This window comes from Xiphophorus hellerii, chromosome 13 (genome assembly GCF_003331165.1).
Source record: "Xiphophorus hellerii strain 12219 chromosome 13, Xiphophorus_hellerii-4.1, whole genome shotgun sequence".
Lineage (NCBI taxonomy): Eukaryota > Metazoa > Chordata > Actinopteri > Cyprinodontiformes > Poeciliidae > Xiphophorus > Xiphophorus hellerii.
The window spans coordinates 21,202,508-21,218,389 of NC_045684.1; the positions used below are offsets into that span (position 1 = coordinate 21,202,508).

A 15,882-nucleotide genomic window follows, 5' to 3' on the forward strand; every position below is an offset into this window, starting at 1 on the left:
TGGTCTTGAGCCCATATTATAATTGCATATTCCAGTAAAGCATCACTGAATACAATTCTGTGGCCTATTTTCAAGTTTTGACCTGCCAGTACTGACTAATTCATTATTTTAGAAGTAAGAGTAACATTATTCCACTATGTAATCTGTCATCAGTCATATACAGTAAATTATCAGAACAATTTTACCTTGACTGTAGAGGTTTAAAAATAAGATGACTTAAATAATAAAAAAGTGTTGTCATCAAATTGAAAACATTTTCTAAAGGTTGTGCTTTACGCAGCTTTATAGTGCTTCTGCAATAAATTACAGGGCTTAAGCTACCTTAATATCAGCTGAAACATGATTGAAAGAAATTCTCTTGTAAACACTGTGCTCCGGAAAAGATCATCGTGCTTCTAATTTGAGTAAAGGGACATTGTGTTCTGCTTAAATTTATGCAGAGCAAAATAATGAAGATAGGTGCATGGAGTGCATATCTATCCCCAGCACTTCCCTATACCATCGACTACGTTTTTTGTTTTGTTTTTTTTCTGGTAACATTTTCGACTTATGATCTGAACTAATCTGATATTCGACACTGGATTGTCATTCTATTAGTTGTCATGGTTTCATGATCGGAGCAAATAGTCTCTGAGAGATCTTCTCTCGTGGATAATTATATATGTTGTTGTGCAAATCTTTCTTTATAGCTTTTTAATTATTCAGTGAAGGCACTTAATTTTACATTGTAACCCCAGTCTACCCTCTGTCTTTCCATGGTTGGAGAGCAATATAATGTTATTACCAATTTTCAGTTTTGTTTGTTTTAGAGGCAGTGTTAAAATTTTTTGCCAACTAGATTTACAAGATTTACTTCCTAGACATTTTAAAGATGAACTAATTGTATATTAGCATTTGGCCATTTATATTTGTACTATATTGCTACTTGTCTTGTAGTTTGCCACATGGTTAAGTGTTCACCAGTGGAAGTACTTTAAAGCCTTAATCATAAAGTCCAACCTGCTTAATATCTGTTGTTGCTGACATAATGTTCAAGCTTGTTAGATGTGGAAAAAACATCCTTTTTTATGCTCTGTAGAAATATTATGTTTAATTACTTTGCTTAAAAGTTTCAGAATTCCTTCAGAATTTTCCAAAATGATTTATCTGATTAAGTATCTTATTGGGTTGAAGTATCTTATTATGTTTAAGTAGAAGTCTTTATTACTTGTTGATGTACTAAATCAGAGTTTCCCCCAGTGCATTATAAGCCTGGCGGGACACCAGGCTTTACTTGTGCCCCCATCAGTGCTCATTTAAGTCTTTTTAAAATATTTGCATTTTTTAAGACTTTGTAGTTGGTTTTCAGGTGTTAATCTTCCAATCTTTCAATAACACATGATTATCAAGTTTATTTTCAAATTTTCCTTTCAACTTTAAAAATGTTTTAACTCAAAAACATGACGGGCCACTGGATGGATGACTGCTGAGCACCCAATCACTGGGCTTAGCAAGTTTTCTTAGCAACCTTGGCTGAATCTTTTCAGATTTTTAACTCAGTTCCTTTATACCGCCAACAGAGAAGAGGCTTAATTTCCTTAAGAGTAGATACAATATCTGTTAAATAAAATTAAAAAAATAGTTTAATACATATATTCCTGATAAAGCTGTTCACAAAATGTATTGTTGGTAAAAACCTAACCTAAAAAATTGCAAAGCAATACAAAAATTGCTCATGAATAATTATTGAAAATGTTTCTTGATATTCATAAAATTGTCAATATGTAGATTTGTTTGTTGTCTGCCAGCAGTCTGCTCTACAACATTAAGGTTGCAAAGCTATTGAAATAGTTGCAAGTTTTTATCCATTATGATTCTTTTCTTCTTTCAACAGTGTATAAGATAATTTTATAGGCCTTCAATTGGAAGTAAATTAGTCAAGGTCAACTACATGCTTTTTAAATACAAAGAATTCAACTTCTTTGGCTAATTTCTTTATTATTTTTTTCTTATGTGTTCATATCTGTGCCTTACATCATTCCACTTTATTTAACATACATTTTGAGCTTATTTGTTTTGATATTTTTGTATGTCGATTACTTGGGATCTCACATGAATGTGAGCCAACTTTTGGTTCATGGAATTAGCAGCATCATTAGAAGCAAATTCTAAGCTTGACTATTACAATTTGTAAATTCCTCTGTGTACATTGCTTAAACAGCTTTAATATAGATTTGGCCCCAACATTTGAATTTGGAGACCTCAACTTCTCACTCCTTTTAAGGTATTGTATTATTAATGTCATTGGTCTGGTCTTCTTTTTTTTCTTGTCGAGCCTGTGTTGCCTCATGGTCCCCCAGCGTGGCAATCAGAGTCCATCAACCATGTAATTGTGAGCGCTTGTTGGAGTCGGAACTTTACACATGATTACACATTGTATTCCACTCATCAGTTAGAATATTAAGTGTGATCCAAATTGTTGTGTGGCAGTCCGCTTGAAATAGCCCACCGTAGAATGTGTGATTAACCTGTGTGTGTTTAGATGCGAGGACTTAGCAGAGCTGGCCTGTCTGATTTGAGACTGAATCCCTTGCTCTTTCTACCCCCTACCACACCCCTACCTGCATGTGCTTCTTTCCTGTCTGACAGGGCGTCCCTGTGGAGCTCCTGTGTGGTTCTTCCTCTGTTAGCATTGACCTGGATGTCAGCCGTGCTGGCCATAACTGATCGGCGCTCCACACTCTTCCAGGTGATGTGTGCAACAACAACAAGCACATGCTAATGTTCTGCCAGTCACAAAAGCTAACACACACACACGCGCGCATATCAATGGGTGCATAATGGAAAAGCAGCTTTGAAATTTTGCGAGTGGGGGAAAAAAAGATCACCAAGCTGTCAGCTTGCTGAGTGATACAGACTGGAGACATTAATTTACTTTTTCTTTTTTTTTTAAATATAACCTGTTTTCTTTTTTGTTTGTTTTTTTAAACCAAGTCTCTGGCAGGTTTTTAGAAAAGCATCAGTGGCATGAAATTAAAGTTTTTTCATGTCATGCAGCTGCAATAAAGCTAAATAAATCCTGAAAAGAACGTCAGGAACTTAAGGAGATGAAATTTGAAAACTCATATTTTGTTAAAAAACTGGTCCAATATGATAAAAATATATGTAAGATGTAAGATTATAGGAATGTTTACATTAAAAACTTTGCATTGTCTCACAAGGTCTACTAGGTAAAATGAAAAGATTGAGAAATTCCTACATTAAGGAATATTTGCAGAAGTTTGTGCGTACACCTGAAAGTGTATTTATGCTTTACTTTAATTAACCTCATCGATGTGCTTATACCACAGTAACAAAAGATGCATCTTTTGAGGCATGTTACCTGGGATGCCAGTCAGTCTGAGGGCTATTGTGTTTTATGATGCCTAATAGCCAAAAATATAAATGACTATAAATTTGTTAGCTATGTATAAAAACTAAAAGACATTTTGTATTTTTCTCCTTCAGGTCCTCTTCGCCGTTTTTGACTCTGTCCAAGGCTTTGTCATCATCACTGTCCATTGTGCTATGCGCCGAGAGGTGAGTTTGACTTCTTGTGTCGGCTGATGAAGCCCTGTGTTGTGATCGTGTGATTTTGTTCCATATTAATACTGCTTCATGAGATATAATGGGCCATGTCATCCCGATTCTCCATCCTTTCTTTAGTCGGTCCTAGGCTGTGACACAACTTGAGCAAATCATTTGAGGGTGTGGGCTATGGATTAGGATGGGCTTATACCTTCTTCTCATAATGCAGCATGATAGTGAACTATTGTCTGACTGATCCAAGTATGCTTTAAAGAGCTTACGAGATGCTGTACAGAATAAGACGATAAGTCCCCAACTAACAGCCCCCAGTGTTTTTTCTTTAGCCAGAGGCTTTGCTCTGCCCCCAAGGATCCTGCATTCTCTACTCATTATGCACATACAAGTTTCCGTGCCCTTGAGACAGACGTAAATATGCACACACACACACACACCAGTTGCAATTATGGCTGTACAATGTACTTTTTAATACATTTTGGTATGTAATCTGTTGCTGACGCTAGCACACGCAACAGTAGCAGCTGAGTAAGGTAAACACAGAGGTTCGTCATTCACTGCAAGAGATCGTGAGTGAACCTGATGCACTGCATGACAATAAGTGAATTTTCAAATGCTCCAAGCGCTTAACTGCATTTAGTCAATATCACAAAAGTGGCAGGAATCGGTGTACTGTAATTCCAGGTATTATTTATTGTAATAATGTATGAAAGTCCTTCCTGCAAGAGACCAAGTGCAAATCCTTCTATAAGTGGTGGAGGAGTGGAAAGGGGAGAAAGAGAATGATAGAGGCTAATTAGGAAGTATTACGTGGAAAAACATTGTACAAGACACTGTTAAATGTGATAAACATTTAATGTCTATATAAAGTATGCATCTCTCTTTGGTTGCTTTTCAGTTCTCACTTTATTTTGTTTAAAAATGCAAAGATCAATACCACGAAGAGATGTGAAGGGAAGTTGCAGTAAATTAACTTGCAAAAGTATTCCTTCCCCAAGCAGTCCATGTTAATCGTCTGCATTTTGGTTTGCAAAAATGTGAATCGCTCTGTTTTTGTAATTTAACCATCTCTGAAGAAGAAGGTGTATTAAAAAAGCTGGAGCTGATGGCAAGGTTCACACAGTAAGGTATGGGGCCGTTATAAAGATCACGTAACACTCCAGGTGAATTGGGTGAAGACAAAAATGTAGAGTATGGCAAACCTTCAATCCTACAGAGACGTGTCTCTTCACCTTAACTGACGGGAAGGGAAAGCATTATTGTGAGAATCGGCCAAAAAGCCCACGGTAGCCGTGGAGGAGCATGAGAGATCCACAGCTAAGGTAGGTAGAACAGCAGGGACAGCTAATCTAAAGCTCGAATGTGCTGCAGTTCATTACCAACACATACACACACATTATCCCACGGTGCACCAACAGAGAGCAGGCAACAGATGCCACAGAGGATGAGCGTGATCATAAATAGAAGCGACAGACAAAAGGAAACAATGGAGCAAAAATGTTTGACCATGCAGTATTAATCAGATGTGGATGCAATCCATTCCATTTGTAGTGGCACCAATATGCACAAACACGCGGCACTGTGGAGCGGCTCTATGAGAACGAACCTCCTGGATCACTTCTTCCCTAAAGGCTGTCTTGTTTCCACTCCCGAAAACCTGGGATTTGACATTGTCAGCTTCAGGAAATGATGCTACGCCCCGGAAAGTAAGGAGGCCATCTATAAAACACGACCCGGCGCCACGGAAGGAATCTTGGGGGAGTTACCTTTGGGATTCATCTGATTGAAGCTTCTACTGGTGTAACCTAGTGTGTGTAAACATAAAGAAAGACAATATGACACCAGGAAGGCCCAGGGGTCAGGACATCCTTACTGTTCTGTTGGTTTTAATTAGAGCCACAGATCTCACCAGGCACATACAGACCACTTTGAAGTGCTGCTCTGTGCTGTCTGTAGCACTCCACTATCTGTTTGACAATAAATAGACTCAGCTTCTAGTGGCAGGATATGACTTTTTTATTTTTTTTTTTTTGATTTTGCCGTGTTAGCATACTTTACCATTCGCCTTAGACCTGTTGTTAGATTTATAAAGCACAGAGGAAAAGCGTTTTGTGCCACTTCAAACTTTTTCACATTTTGCCACATTACAAACACAGACTGCAATGTTTTAGAATACGTTTATGTCATAGATGGTGTATAATTCTGAATTGCAAGGAATATTATCCATAGGCTTTAAATTATTTTACAGCAAAAAATATAAGAAGTTTGCTATGGATTGGCTGAATACTAATTCAAGAAGCATTTTATGTTTGTTAGATGAAATGTAATTTCTACTCCACTTCACACTGATGCCTTACTTTGTGTTGGTCTATCACATAAGCACAAAGTACATTGAAACCTGTGGTTGTAGTGTGACCACTTTCAAAGGGGCTTGAGTATTTTTACTCAAAACGTCATGGGACAAATGTCTTCACAACAGCTTCCTTGAGTTCCGTCTTTTAGCAAACAAATCAAAGTGCCTGCACTAACTTCTTCCCTTTGCATCATCTCCTCCTCCTCCTCCCTTACCATTTCTATCCCCTCCCTCTTTTCCTGTCTGCTTCCTCTTTCTCTCCGGCATCTCCTACTCGCTCCTCCCTGCTGTCCCTTCCCTCCCCAAACCCCCCAACCCGTAGGTGCAAGACGCTGTGCGTTGTCGAATGGGGGGATGTAAAGATGACAGCGAAAACTCCCCTGACTCCTGCAAGAACGGACAGGTGCAGATCATGGTGAATAGCATTCCATTTCATCCCGCACTGCTGTTCATGCACCTCGGAGTATCAGGCTGCACTTCCTGCAAGCTTCAAATGCAATTTTAAAAAGCATGACTGCTAATAAAGAGATCATATTCATCCCTCGCTCCTGTTCCTCCATAACCATGTTTACCTCTATAGGGATAATTTAATTAATCTTCCAAATACTTCGCTTTCAAACATAAAGCTTTCCGAAAAGAAGACAAATCCATGCCTCTTTTTTTAACCCTTCTAAAACGAAAACTCACCATCATATTCTGCACATCGATGCTTTTATTGCCATCCTTTTTTTCCCTTTTTTCTGTTGTTGGTGCAAAACTAAAAACCAATTACTTACACTCCGGTAATTATGTACTTTCAGACCACACACCTTAGCACTTTTTTGGCTTTTAACCTTTGCTTTCTTTGTCTTTACCGAAAGAGAACAGAGCTCCCATAAGGTTGTTGTATGTGTTCCAAATGTGCTTAATAATGTGATAAATCACCAAGAGTTGAGTGCCTTGCCAATGTCAGGACGGTCACAAGGCAACTCAGCTTTTCCCTCAGTTTTCCTTCCCTTCGTCCTCAGAGCCGTTTTGTCTTCAGCTGGTGTTTTCAAAGACAGTATTTTTTGTAGATAAAATGTATTTAAATAAATATACTCATACACAGCTTAATGCTGAATCATAGAAAGGGCAATAAATATATTTACTTATTTGACAATGGCACGTATAGCTAGGACTTTGTACAGCCTTTTTAAATTGCCCTCACACAATTTGTGAGATACACATTACCCTTGGCGACATTTATTGTGATGGATAATTTATTGAGGCCAGCGCAAGTAATGTGAGCATCGAAATTACAGGGAGCGCTCACGCAGGTGCCCTTGCTACAGCGGAGCAAGTCTTATTCGTACGTAAAAACCTCTGACATTTGGAGTCGCTGTAAAGACTTTAACCTGTAGCTAAAAATTCTTGTAAAAGTAAAACGAAACGCATCATTTGAATGGGTGAACTTTGATTGATGCTCAAAAAACGGGCCAAAAGTCTTTTTACGTTTTTCAGCTTAATGTTTTATGTGAAATTTTATTTCTTTTCCCCCCCCTTTTCGCCATCAGAAGGGCTCTTGTGGACAACAGCACAGCTCTCGTCAGAGCACACCCCTGTGTTTGTCTGGCTGTCACCCGCAGCTGCCGACACCGACGTGCCACCACACAAGCCAGCAAGCCTGTTACCATGATCTGCCTAACAGCAGCCGCAACTGTGTGCTGAACCACGGCCACACACATGAGCACACCCCATTGCTCAACAATACCCACAACCACACCCCCAATCACATCAACAGTCGATCAGTATGTCATCTGTAGAAAAGAATTAGAAAACAAAGTTCCTAGTAATTAAGATGTCGTAGCTGTCTAGAGGAAAAGGTGCAATGTGTAAAATTATATTTCACCACAAATATATGCTGACATTAAAGGGATAGTTTAACCTTTGTTTAGCATAATTATGTTTGATAAACTTTCTTGAAGGTTTGAGGGTAGTACTAATTTAAGTACACACTGAAGGAAATGTCTCAGTATGCTGAACAGTGTTGTAATGGGATGATGCTGAAACAATTAGCATGGTAGTTTGAATGTAGGGTTGTGACACATCATAGTAATTTGAGTGGATGTTTAAAAAAAGCTAAACGTTCTTCACTAATTTGCCTCAATGATAGCAGAAAAGAGCTAGTTAAAATTGTCTCAAAAAATGTTCTGACATGTTACGCTAAGCTATAAAACAACAAGAAATAAACACAAGCTCATAGAAAAAGGCATTTAATCTTTTTTTTTTTTTTTTTACTTTTAGCTGCATCCTAACATGCTTTTGTCAAAGATTTTTAATCTTTGAAATATCAGTTCCCGTTCAACCTCTATGTAATGATAATGAGATAGAAACATCTGTCTTTGCCAATTTCTACAATTATGTACCACAAAGTGCAATTTCATCTTTACCCACTTATGTTTGTGTAGTAGATGAAAGTGAACTACTTGATACCCATGTTTTTAAACCATTGCTTAAGGTCAGCATAACGTGTAAGTCTTTAAATATCACCATGATTCATGGAGAAAATAATTCAAAAAAACGCTGACATTTCACTTTAATACATACATCTCTGAAAATATGTACAATTAAAATGTGCTGCAAACTATATTTTGCTTATTTCTGTTTGATCAAGTTGTGAAGTAAGAACAATTAACACGATGAGGAAATCAGTTTAACTTAAAGCTGCTTTTTGTGAGTACACACTATTAATTGTAGTGATATCACCCCATTTCCTGACAAAAGACTTTGAGAAAACTGTAGAAAACTGTCACCTCTTGACTAACCTTGTTGACCTTGAGTCATCAAGGTTAGTATGCAACATGCCCCTACCATTTAATTGCCCAAAGTGCTTTTACATTTGGGGTAATTTCTAATGAGAATTTAGAAATACTCAACAATAAATAAATAAAATGCTAACTGATATGTAGAGCAAGCTAGGTAAAAACACCTTGTTTTCTACACCAATAAAGCCCCTTATTGAGCAGGTGTGGCTGTTTATGCATTAGTAGAACTTTTCATTAAAGGTAGTGAAAATTAGAATTATATAACAATTGAGTCACTGCATTCAAGATGCAAAATACTCCATCGAGCTTTTCAGTGTTCGGCTACAATTGGGCAATTTACCGTAGCATCCAGATATGTTTTGAAGTCAGCAAAATATAACATCTTCTTTTTTCTTTGTTCAACTATTCCTTTGGCCAAATCAGTCTGTAGTTTCATCAATTTCACCTTTATTACATTTTGCACCTTTTAAGTGTGAGTAGGAATGGCGTGAGTGTGTGTGATTTGTTAAAAAGCTAAGCTAATAGTTAGAATTTCGTCTCGATCAAGAATGTTACGCTTACAATAATTTCCTTAAACTACAACTACTGTCCTTCTGTTTATTAGGTTGAGCCAATATTCAGGCCTTATGGTTAAAATAAATATATTTTTCTATTAATTTGAGTAAAAAATGAATTGCTGCATTTTCCGGACTATAGAGCGCACTGGACTATAAGCCGCACCTACAACGTTTTTTTTTTTTTTTTAAACTGGAAACGTACACATATAAATCACACCGGACTATAAGCCGCTAATATCTCCGCCGCTCTCGGTTTTCCACAAGGACGCAACCCTTGATCGAGGGCTATCAATCAATAGTGCCAGATCGATAGCCCTCAACTTAAAAGCTGCATCATATGAACTTCTTTGTGTGATTTCCATGATGAATTTGAAACCACACAAAGAAGGTGGTTCTTTGTGAGGATTGAATGAATTTGAAGAAATTTCTCCGTCGTGCCTGTTGCTAGCATGTGCTTGTTCTAAATGAAAATCAGCGCTTTCTTGTTTGATTTCCAATTTTGACTTCCATTGATTCACTTCCTGCTAAAGAGCCCCCTGGTGGTTGAAGAAAAAGCCACAGAAAAGCCGCACCGGGCTATAAGCCGCATGGTTCGAAGCGTGGGATAAAAGTAGCGGCTTATAGTCCGAAAAATACGGTAGATATTTCTGTATTCATGGTTCAGTTATTTGAAAATGGAGCTGTGGGTTGCTTGCAGACTAAGAGCTTTTTTTCTGCTACTGGGGTGAGATGGGACACATTTACTCCTCCTCTCTCTGCTTCCATCTACACCTTTTGCATTCTCTCTGCCTCTGTGGCATGCCCAAACTGTCTAAAACCTGTAGTTTACTATCCAAATAAAGGCTTTTGTAAGTGAAACCCATAGAGTATAGGAGTGTTTGTGCAGAGAGAAAGGGCCACTACAGCTGAATTGTAATGAGCTTCACTTTCTAAACTTTACTCTGAGGAGCACCACAGCTCTGAATTAGACTAGTTAAACTCTGCCTGGGAAGGAATGTCATTCCTCATTACGTCCACAACCCTTTCTCTGCATAAACTCTAAACATCAAGTCTGGATAGAACTTATTGCTGTCCTATTTTTTCTTTTTTTATTATTGGTTGGAAGCATCTAAAAAAAGACAGGAAGAATTTGTATTTTTCCAAACATTTTTTATTTTTTTTTTTCTGTCAAGCTGGGAAACTATGTTTGCCTCAGCAGGCACAGCAGATAATAAGTTAGTTTCTGTGTCAGTTTCTTTTTCCACTCGACGCTGGTGTGGTGACTGATGAGTCGTACAGTAACATTACGTATCAAGGAAAACTTCTTCTGGTTTTTTCCTTCTGGTGTTTGTTCCTGGATCCACTGCTGTGGCAGAATATTTAGCATCACAGCAGTGTTGCAGCATTGTGTGCTGCAAGCAGATTTTCTATTCTTTTAATGCGTTTTTTTATTTGTTTTTTTTTGTATAAAAAGGCTGTAAGCAAGCCTCATCATGAAGAAAATAAGAACTGAAATATTTTAATGAATGACCTGAGGCGACATCTTTTTGTTCTCGATAACTAATCTGAGTCGCAAAGCCTCTCCACGGCAACGGATCATATCTTAGCATGAAAGCGTTGAGATCCATGCTGATGCTCATGTTTCACTCACTCCTGCATTTCATCTCGTGTTCCTTTCCTTTTCTTAGACGGATTTCGAGAAGGACGTGGACTTGGCTTGTCAGACAGGTGAGTCCTCCCCTCCATCTGCTCTTTCAGCTGCTCTTTTTATCTCTGTCTACCTGAAGCGGGTTTAGCATTGCAGGCGGTTGCGTCCTTAGCCTGCTGATGAAACGGCAGCAGTTGATACGCTACGTCTCCACATGGTTGTGTTCAAATTACTATGCCTTATCAATCACACTGACTCTGCCCAATAAGTGCTCAGCGAGCATATGTTTGGATGGGACTGTATTTAATTGTGCATGATAATAACACTCCTCGGTGTGCTCAGACCTGTTTCACTCGTTAGTTGACAATGGTCTTGTGTGGCTGTTTGGGTGTGTTACAGATGCACCCCAGTCTAGTGTGTGTTGTGCTTTGATGTATTAACATAGTCACTTTCCACCCTCTACCCTTGCAGAGCGAGGACACCCATGTAAGTTTCGCACCTGACTAGCGTCTAACATTGCCTGGTCTGTTCTAGACTTCAAACATTCCTATAGAAGAATCCAGGTTGAACCCTTGTGTTATTTTTTTTAAAATTGTACACCGCTTTAAGGTGTTTCATTTTCATAGTTAGTAGAAAAAAGATAAACTCAACATATTACTTCTTAGCCAAACTCTTAAACATTCAGTTTTTTTTTCTTCTAATGATCTATTACATAATGGCAATTAAGTTTAATTATTTTCAGAACATAATTCTAGCAGATGGTAAACTATATAATTCAGAGTACTTTGAGAAATGTTAAAGTTGGATCTTCTACTCAGTAGACACAACATGCATAAGACCTGCTTGACAGCAGGACTCTTTAATGTGGATGTCTTTATTGAATGACAAACATATTAGTGGGGTTTTTTTTATGAGTGAGGCATAGGAAGTTATTTAAAAGGAAACTATTTTCTTCACCTTGTCGGGATGTATTTGCTGCTCAGTTAGGCGGTGAGAGTAAAACATTCAGCAGATGACAAGAATGCTTCTTGTAGTAAAAGTTTCAGTTCCAACATCATTTAGATCTTAGTTCTCAGTGCTGTTTTTATAGGTGTTGTTTTAAATCCAAGTTCAACTAGTTCAAAATCATAAAGCTGTATGTTTTACAGGGATTAGTGGTGTGATTTCCCTTTTCTCTTACCATAACTAAATGTTACCACTTACTGAAGAGAGGCTAGAAGAACTGCTTAATGTTTTTATGTTGTCTTGTGTTATAGCTCTCCAAAACAATTTATAATCTATTAAAAGCAGAATCGGTAAAAGTCAAAGGAAAACCTGGCCAAAAGTTGCAGTATATCTTTCTTTCAGAACAGTGACTATATGATCTTAGTGAAATACTAAAAGTCCTAAATCACAGTACTTTATCAACATAGACTGTCATTTGGTTTTACTATATGTATTATTTCTCTCACAAAATTATGCCACATTACCACAACAAAAACCGGATTGTGTTTTTATTCCATTAATGTTCTAAATAAATGCATTTATAATGGAAAAAAGAGTTAGGAAACTGATACGTAGAACTTCAAGGTAAATGAAAAAGCCATTTACACTCCCGGCATGTATTGTTATACATGAAAATGAAACTTTTCGTCTCTCAAACTGATTTAGAGACAAAAATCCCACACAAACAAAATGCCATGTTGTTTTTTTATAGTAAAAATTGAATGCTGCTAAAACCGTCTAGAGATCTCGGAGGTTAATAAGAATAAAACGAGACATGATTTTAGTCAGAGTTTGTGGATAAACAAGTTTCCCCATTTTTCATTTCCAGTGATTTAAAAGCTTTACAAATCACAAATTTTAATCAATGTAGATTATAAAAGTCAAGGTTGGAGTTGTGCTGCTTTTGTATGCTGGTGGTATAATGTTAGAATAGTCCTAATACAAAAAAAAGGAGTAGTTTTTAACAAATAAAAGTAAAGGTTTAATCAATCTCAAAACCTGTATTTAGTGTATTATCTTGTTCAGGTTTCACCAGTCTAGGCATGTTAAATGTTGAACTAGTCAATCAAATGAATGATCAGTCCAGATCGTTTAGCTTGGTATTAATAAGTAGCTGTAAAGCAAACATCAACTTTAGCTTTGTTAGCAGATAAATGGCATTGTCATATTGCTCAAAAATCTTTCAGATTTTTTTGTAACTCTGTTTGCTTTGTCTATCAAATATACTCCCACACAAGTAATTATGTATAAGTAATGGAGACTTTTTCAATGCTCTTATAATTGAGTATTGTTTGATACTGATGAGTCATCCTTATTAGCAAAGGCGTCCGTCGTTGTTTAACAAAAGTAAAACATCGACTAGATAGTGCTTCGCTGCACAGATTTCACTTTGATGAAAAGACTTGGAAGTTGTTTGTTGGTCTAAAGATGGCTTAATTTATATATTTTTTCTGAAAGTCTACATTTGTATTTTTTTAGACTGAAACTGCTTGAAGTTATTTTGCAGATATTTCACGTATTTTTGTAATTATGGTTGTACTTTGCAACAGAACACATGAAAGGGAACTGGATTCTTCTATACTTCCTTCTCTCGGTTTCTTTGTTTGACGAAGATGTAAGACGGATCTGATTTTCCAAAAATGCTTGGACGTCTGTCCGACTGGTTCTCGTCATTTTAGTAAAATAATAAATCTGAGTTTAATCCACAAGCCAGTGTGCATGTTGTTCTACTCATTCACATAAAACGAGAGCTTCAGTCTTTTAGTCTGACATTTGATTGAAGTTATGCAGTAAAGGCAGAAATGTGTTTGGCCAATTGGGTTCTGAAAGTCATGTATATTCTCAGTGGCTCATATATATGTGTGTAGATGAAGGTGAGCATGGTTTCCAGCATGACTGTCTTGATTTCTGTTTAATATTGCTGCCGGACTGATGCTAGTTGTGAATATGACATTTGTGGACGCATGTCTCTCCAATATTTTCCATAGCAAAAACAAGTAGGCAGTTTTAACAATGTGTTTTTTTAAATTCTTTTCTAGCAGGTGTTGGTCACCTAAATCTTTACACATTTTTACCTTAAACAAGTGATTTTAAAGTGCTATGTGAAGTAGTCGTATCGCCAAAACGATATCCTCTCTTTTCACTTGAGAGGCCAGTTTTAGGACACCCTATTTCTGCATGCTGTATATGCTGTAGAATAATTTCCTTTATTTTTAACATACATTTTTATGAAATCGTCTAGAAATGCTAGACATTTTTCAATGATATACACTACCCAAACGTACTTTAAGATGTTTTCAAAACTATTTGACAATCGTTGAAGCACATCTGATGCTCTAAGCTTACAGCATACTTACCCACTATTCAGTGAAAAGTGCCTTGGATAAATCTGATCTTAACTCAGTTCAAAATGTAAAGTGAAACATTCTTTCCGGAACGCAGTTTTACTCATTGGTTTCAATTTTCAATATTAAACCTACTTCTCTTGTCTGCTGTCCCGTTAGACAAGATATATATTTTCCTTTGGATTTAATATTCACTCACTTTCTATTAAATTATTTTCTTTTTCCCAAATTCAACCCCGTACTTACAAACCATTCAACTCTACTTTTGCTTTTTGTCTTTAACTTTAACTTTCTGGCAGTCTACCTGACTTCCTCTGCCTCCCTTTCCTTCCTTCAGTCATTTTCAAAGAGGTCAACACCTGTAACCCAGCCACCATCACTGGAACCCTGTCACGAATCTCCCTGGATGATGAGGATGATCCAAAGCTCGCAGCACATCAGGAAGGGGGAGTAGGGGTCAATTTCAGTTCTCTTCCTGGAAACATCCCGCCTCCGAACCTCATTGTACAGGTACCGGTTTGAATTGGAGGCTTATCTGGTGTTTATTTCATAACAGGAAGAAAATGTTTAACTTCTCTTCTATTTAATACTTTAGGAACATATCAAAATTTTAAAGTAATGATATAACTCTCAGGAAATAATAACTTACTTTAAATGGAACCTTTTTTTTCCCCATCAGGTTCCAACATTAGGACTTAATGAGCTCAGTGAGACACCTCTTAAGAAGGAGGTAAACTTGGACCAGCAGAGACAGCAGGGGCAGCCACGCACCACCGCTCCAATCTACTTGTGCACCGAGAGCGGCCTGGGTTGGGCCCGGCCGCCCGCGTCCTCCAACAATTCCCAGGACGGAAGCGCAGGGAGTGGAGGAAGCGGCGGGGGTGGAAGTGGCGGAGGAGGGGAAGGAGACTACATGGTCTTGCCTCGTAGGACGGTCAGTCTCAAACCTCCCGCGCCCTCTTCGCAGGGAGGAGGCCTGGGACTTGGCGGCGAGGACAAGCCCCTCAATATCGCGGTGGAGGATCCTCCCTTCCCCCCTCCTCCCTCTCCGCTGACCCTCCACCCAGCGGAGAGTGAGGCCTATCCAGCAGATTTTGTGCCGTCCAACGTCGGTGACATGAATATCACCATGAACCTAAACCGCTCCTACGGGACTATCAAAACCGTGCCCCATGGGCATGGCCACTTGATGGGCCAAGGTGGGCATGTGCACTCCCACGGAGGACACATGCACTCCCACGCGCATTCACTCCACCTAAAGCCAGGCCAGAGGCCATCAGTCAGACAGATTCTGACAGGGGGAACCACAGTGGAGAGAACCCGCACCCTCCCACGCAACCTAGGCAGCACCAATGCCAACACCAGCCTCTCAGCGGGATCCCTGGAGGTGAGTGAAGGGCTGTGAAAAATGGATGGCAGTATTTTTTTAGAAATAGCTTAGTTGTTCACAACTTTCAGTTGAGCTGATGTTTGACTGTTATAGATGTAGTGTGCTTACCTAAGCGATGACACAGCGAGGGATTGGAGTGGGTGGAAGAACTCTGCAAACACACTCCAATTATTTAGTAATATTCAGTCTGCACAAATGTCTTCAGCAGTGCAAGAAAGTTCAAATGACATTTGCATTGAATATTTCAGTTGCAGAAAGTAATTCAAAGTTTTTTCAAAC

The 15,882-nt window shown here is 38.3% G+C and overlaps 1 protein-coding gene across 12 annotated transcripts in view; it reads left to right on the plus strand.

Annotated features, from left to right (window-relative positions):
• adgrb2 (adhesion G protein-coupled receptor B2) overlaps positions 1-15,882 on the plus strand; it is a 264,272-nt gene that overhangs the window by 218,156 nt on the left and 30,234 nt on the right. For 7 of the 12 annotated variants that reach the window (XM_032580162.1, XM_032580165.1, XM_032580168.1 and 4 more), the window contains 8 exons: positions 2,629-2,728; positions 3,487-3,558; positions 6,237-6,329; positions 7,450-7,683; positions 10,925-10,964; positions 11,356-11,370; positions 14,551-14,723; positions 14,893-15,600. In XM_032580162.1, the coding sequence (XP_032436053.1) occupies positions 2,629-2,728; positions 3,487-3,558; positions 6,237-6,329; positions 7,450-7,683; positions 10,925-10,964; positions 11,356-11,370; positions 14,551-14,723; positions 14,893-15,600 (1,435 nt within the window). The remainder of the gene's footprint in view (positions 1-2,628; positions 2,729-3,486; positions 3,559-6,236; positions 6,330-7,449; positions 7,684-10,924; positions 10,965-11,355; positions 11,371-14,550; positions 14,724-14,892; positions 15,601-15,882) is intronic. The other 5 variants (XM_032580163.1, XM_032580171.1, XM_032580172.1 and 2 more) reach the window with 5 other exon arrangements.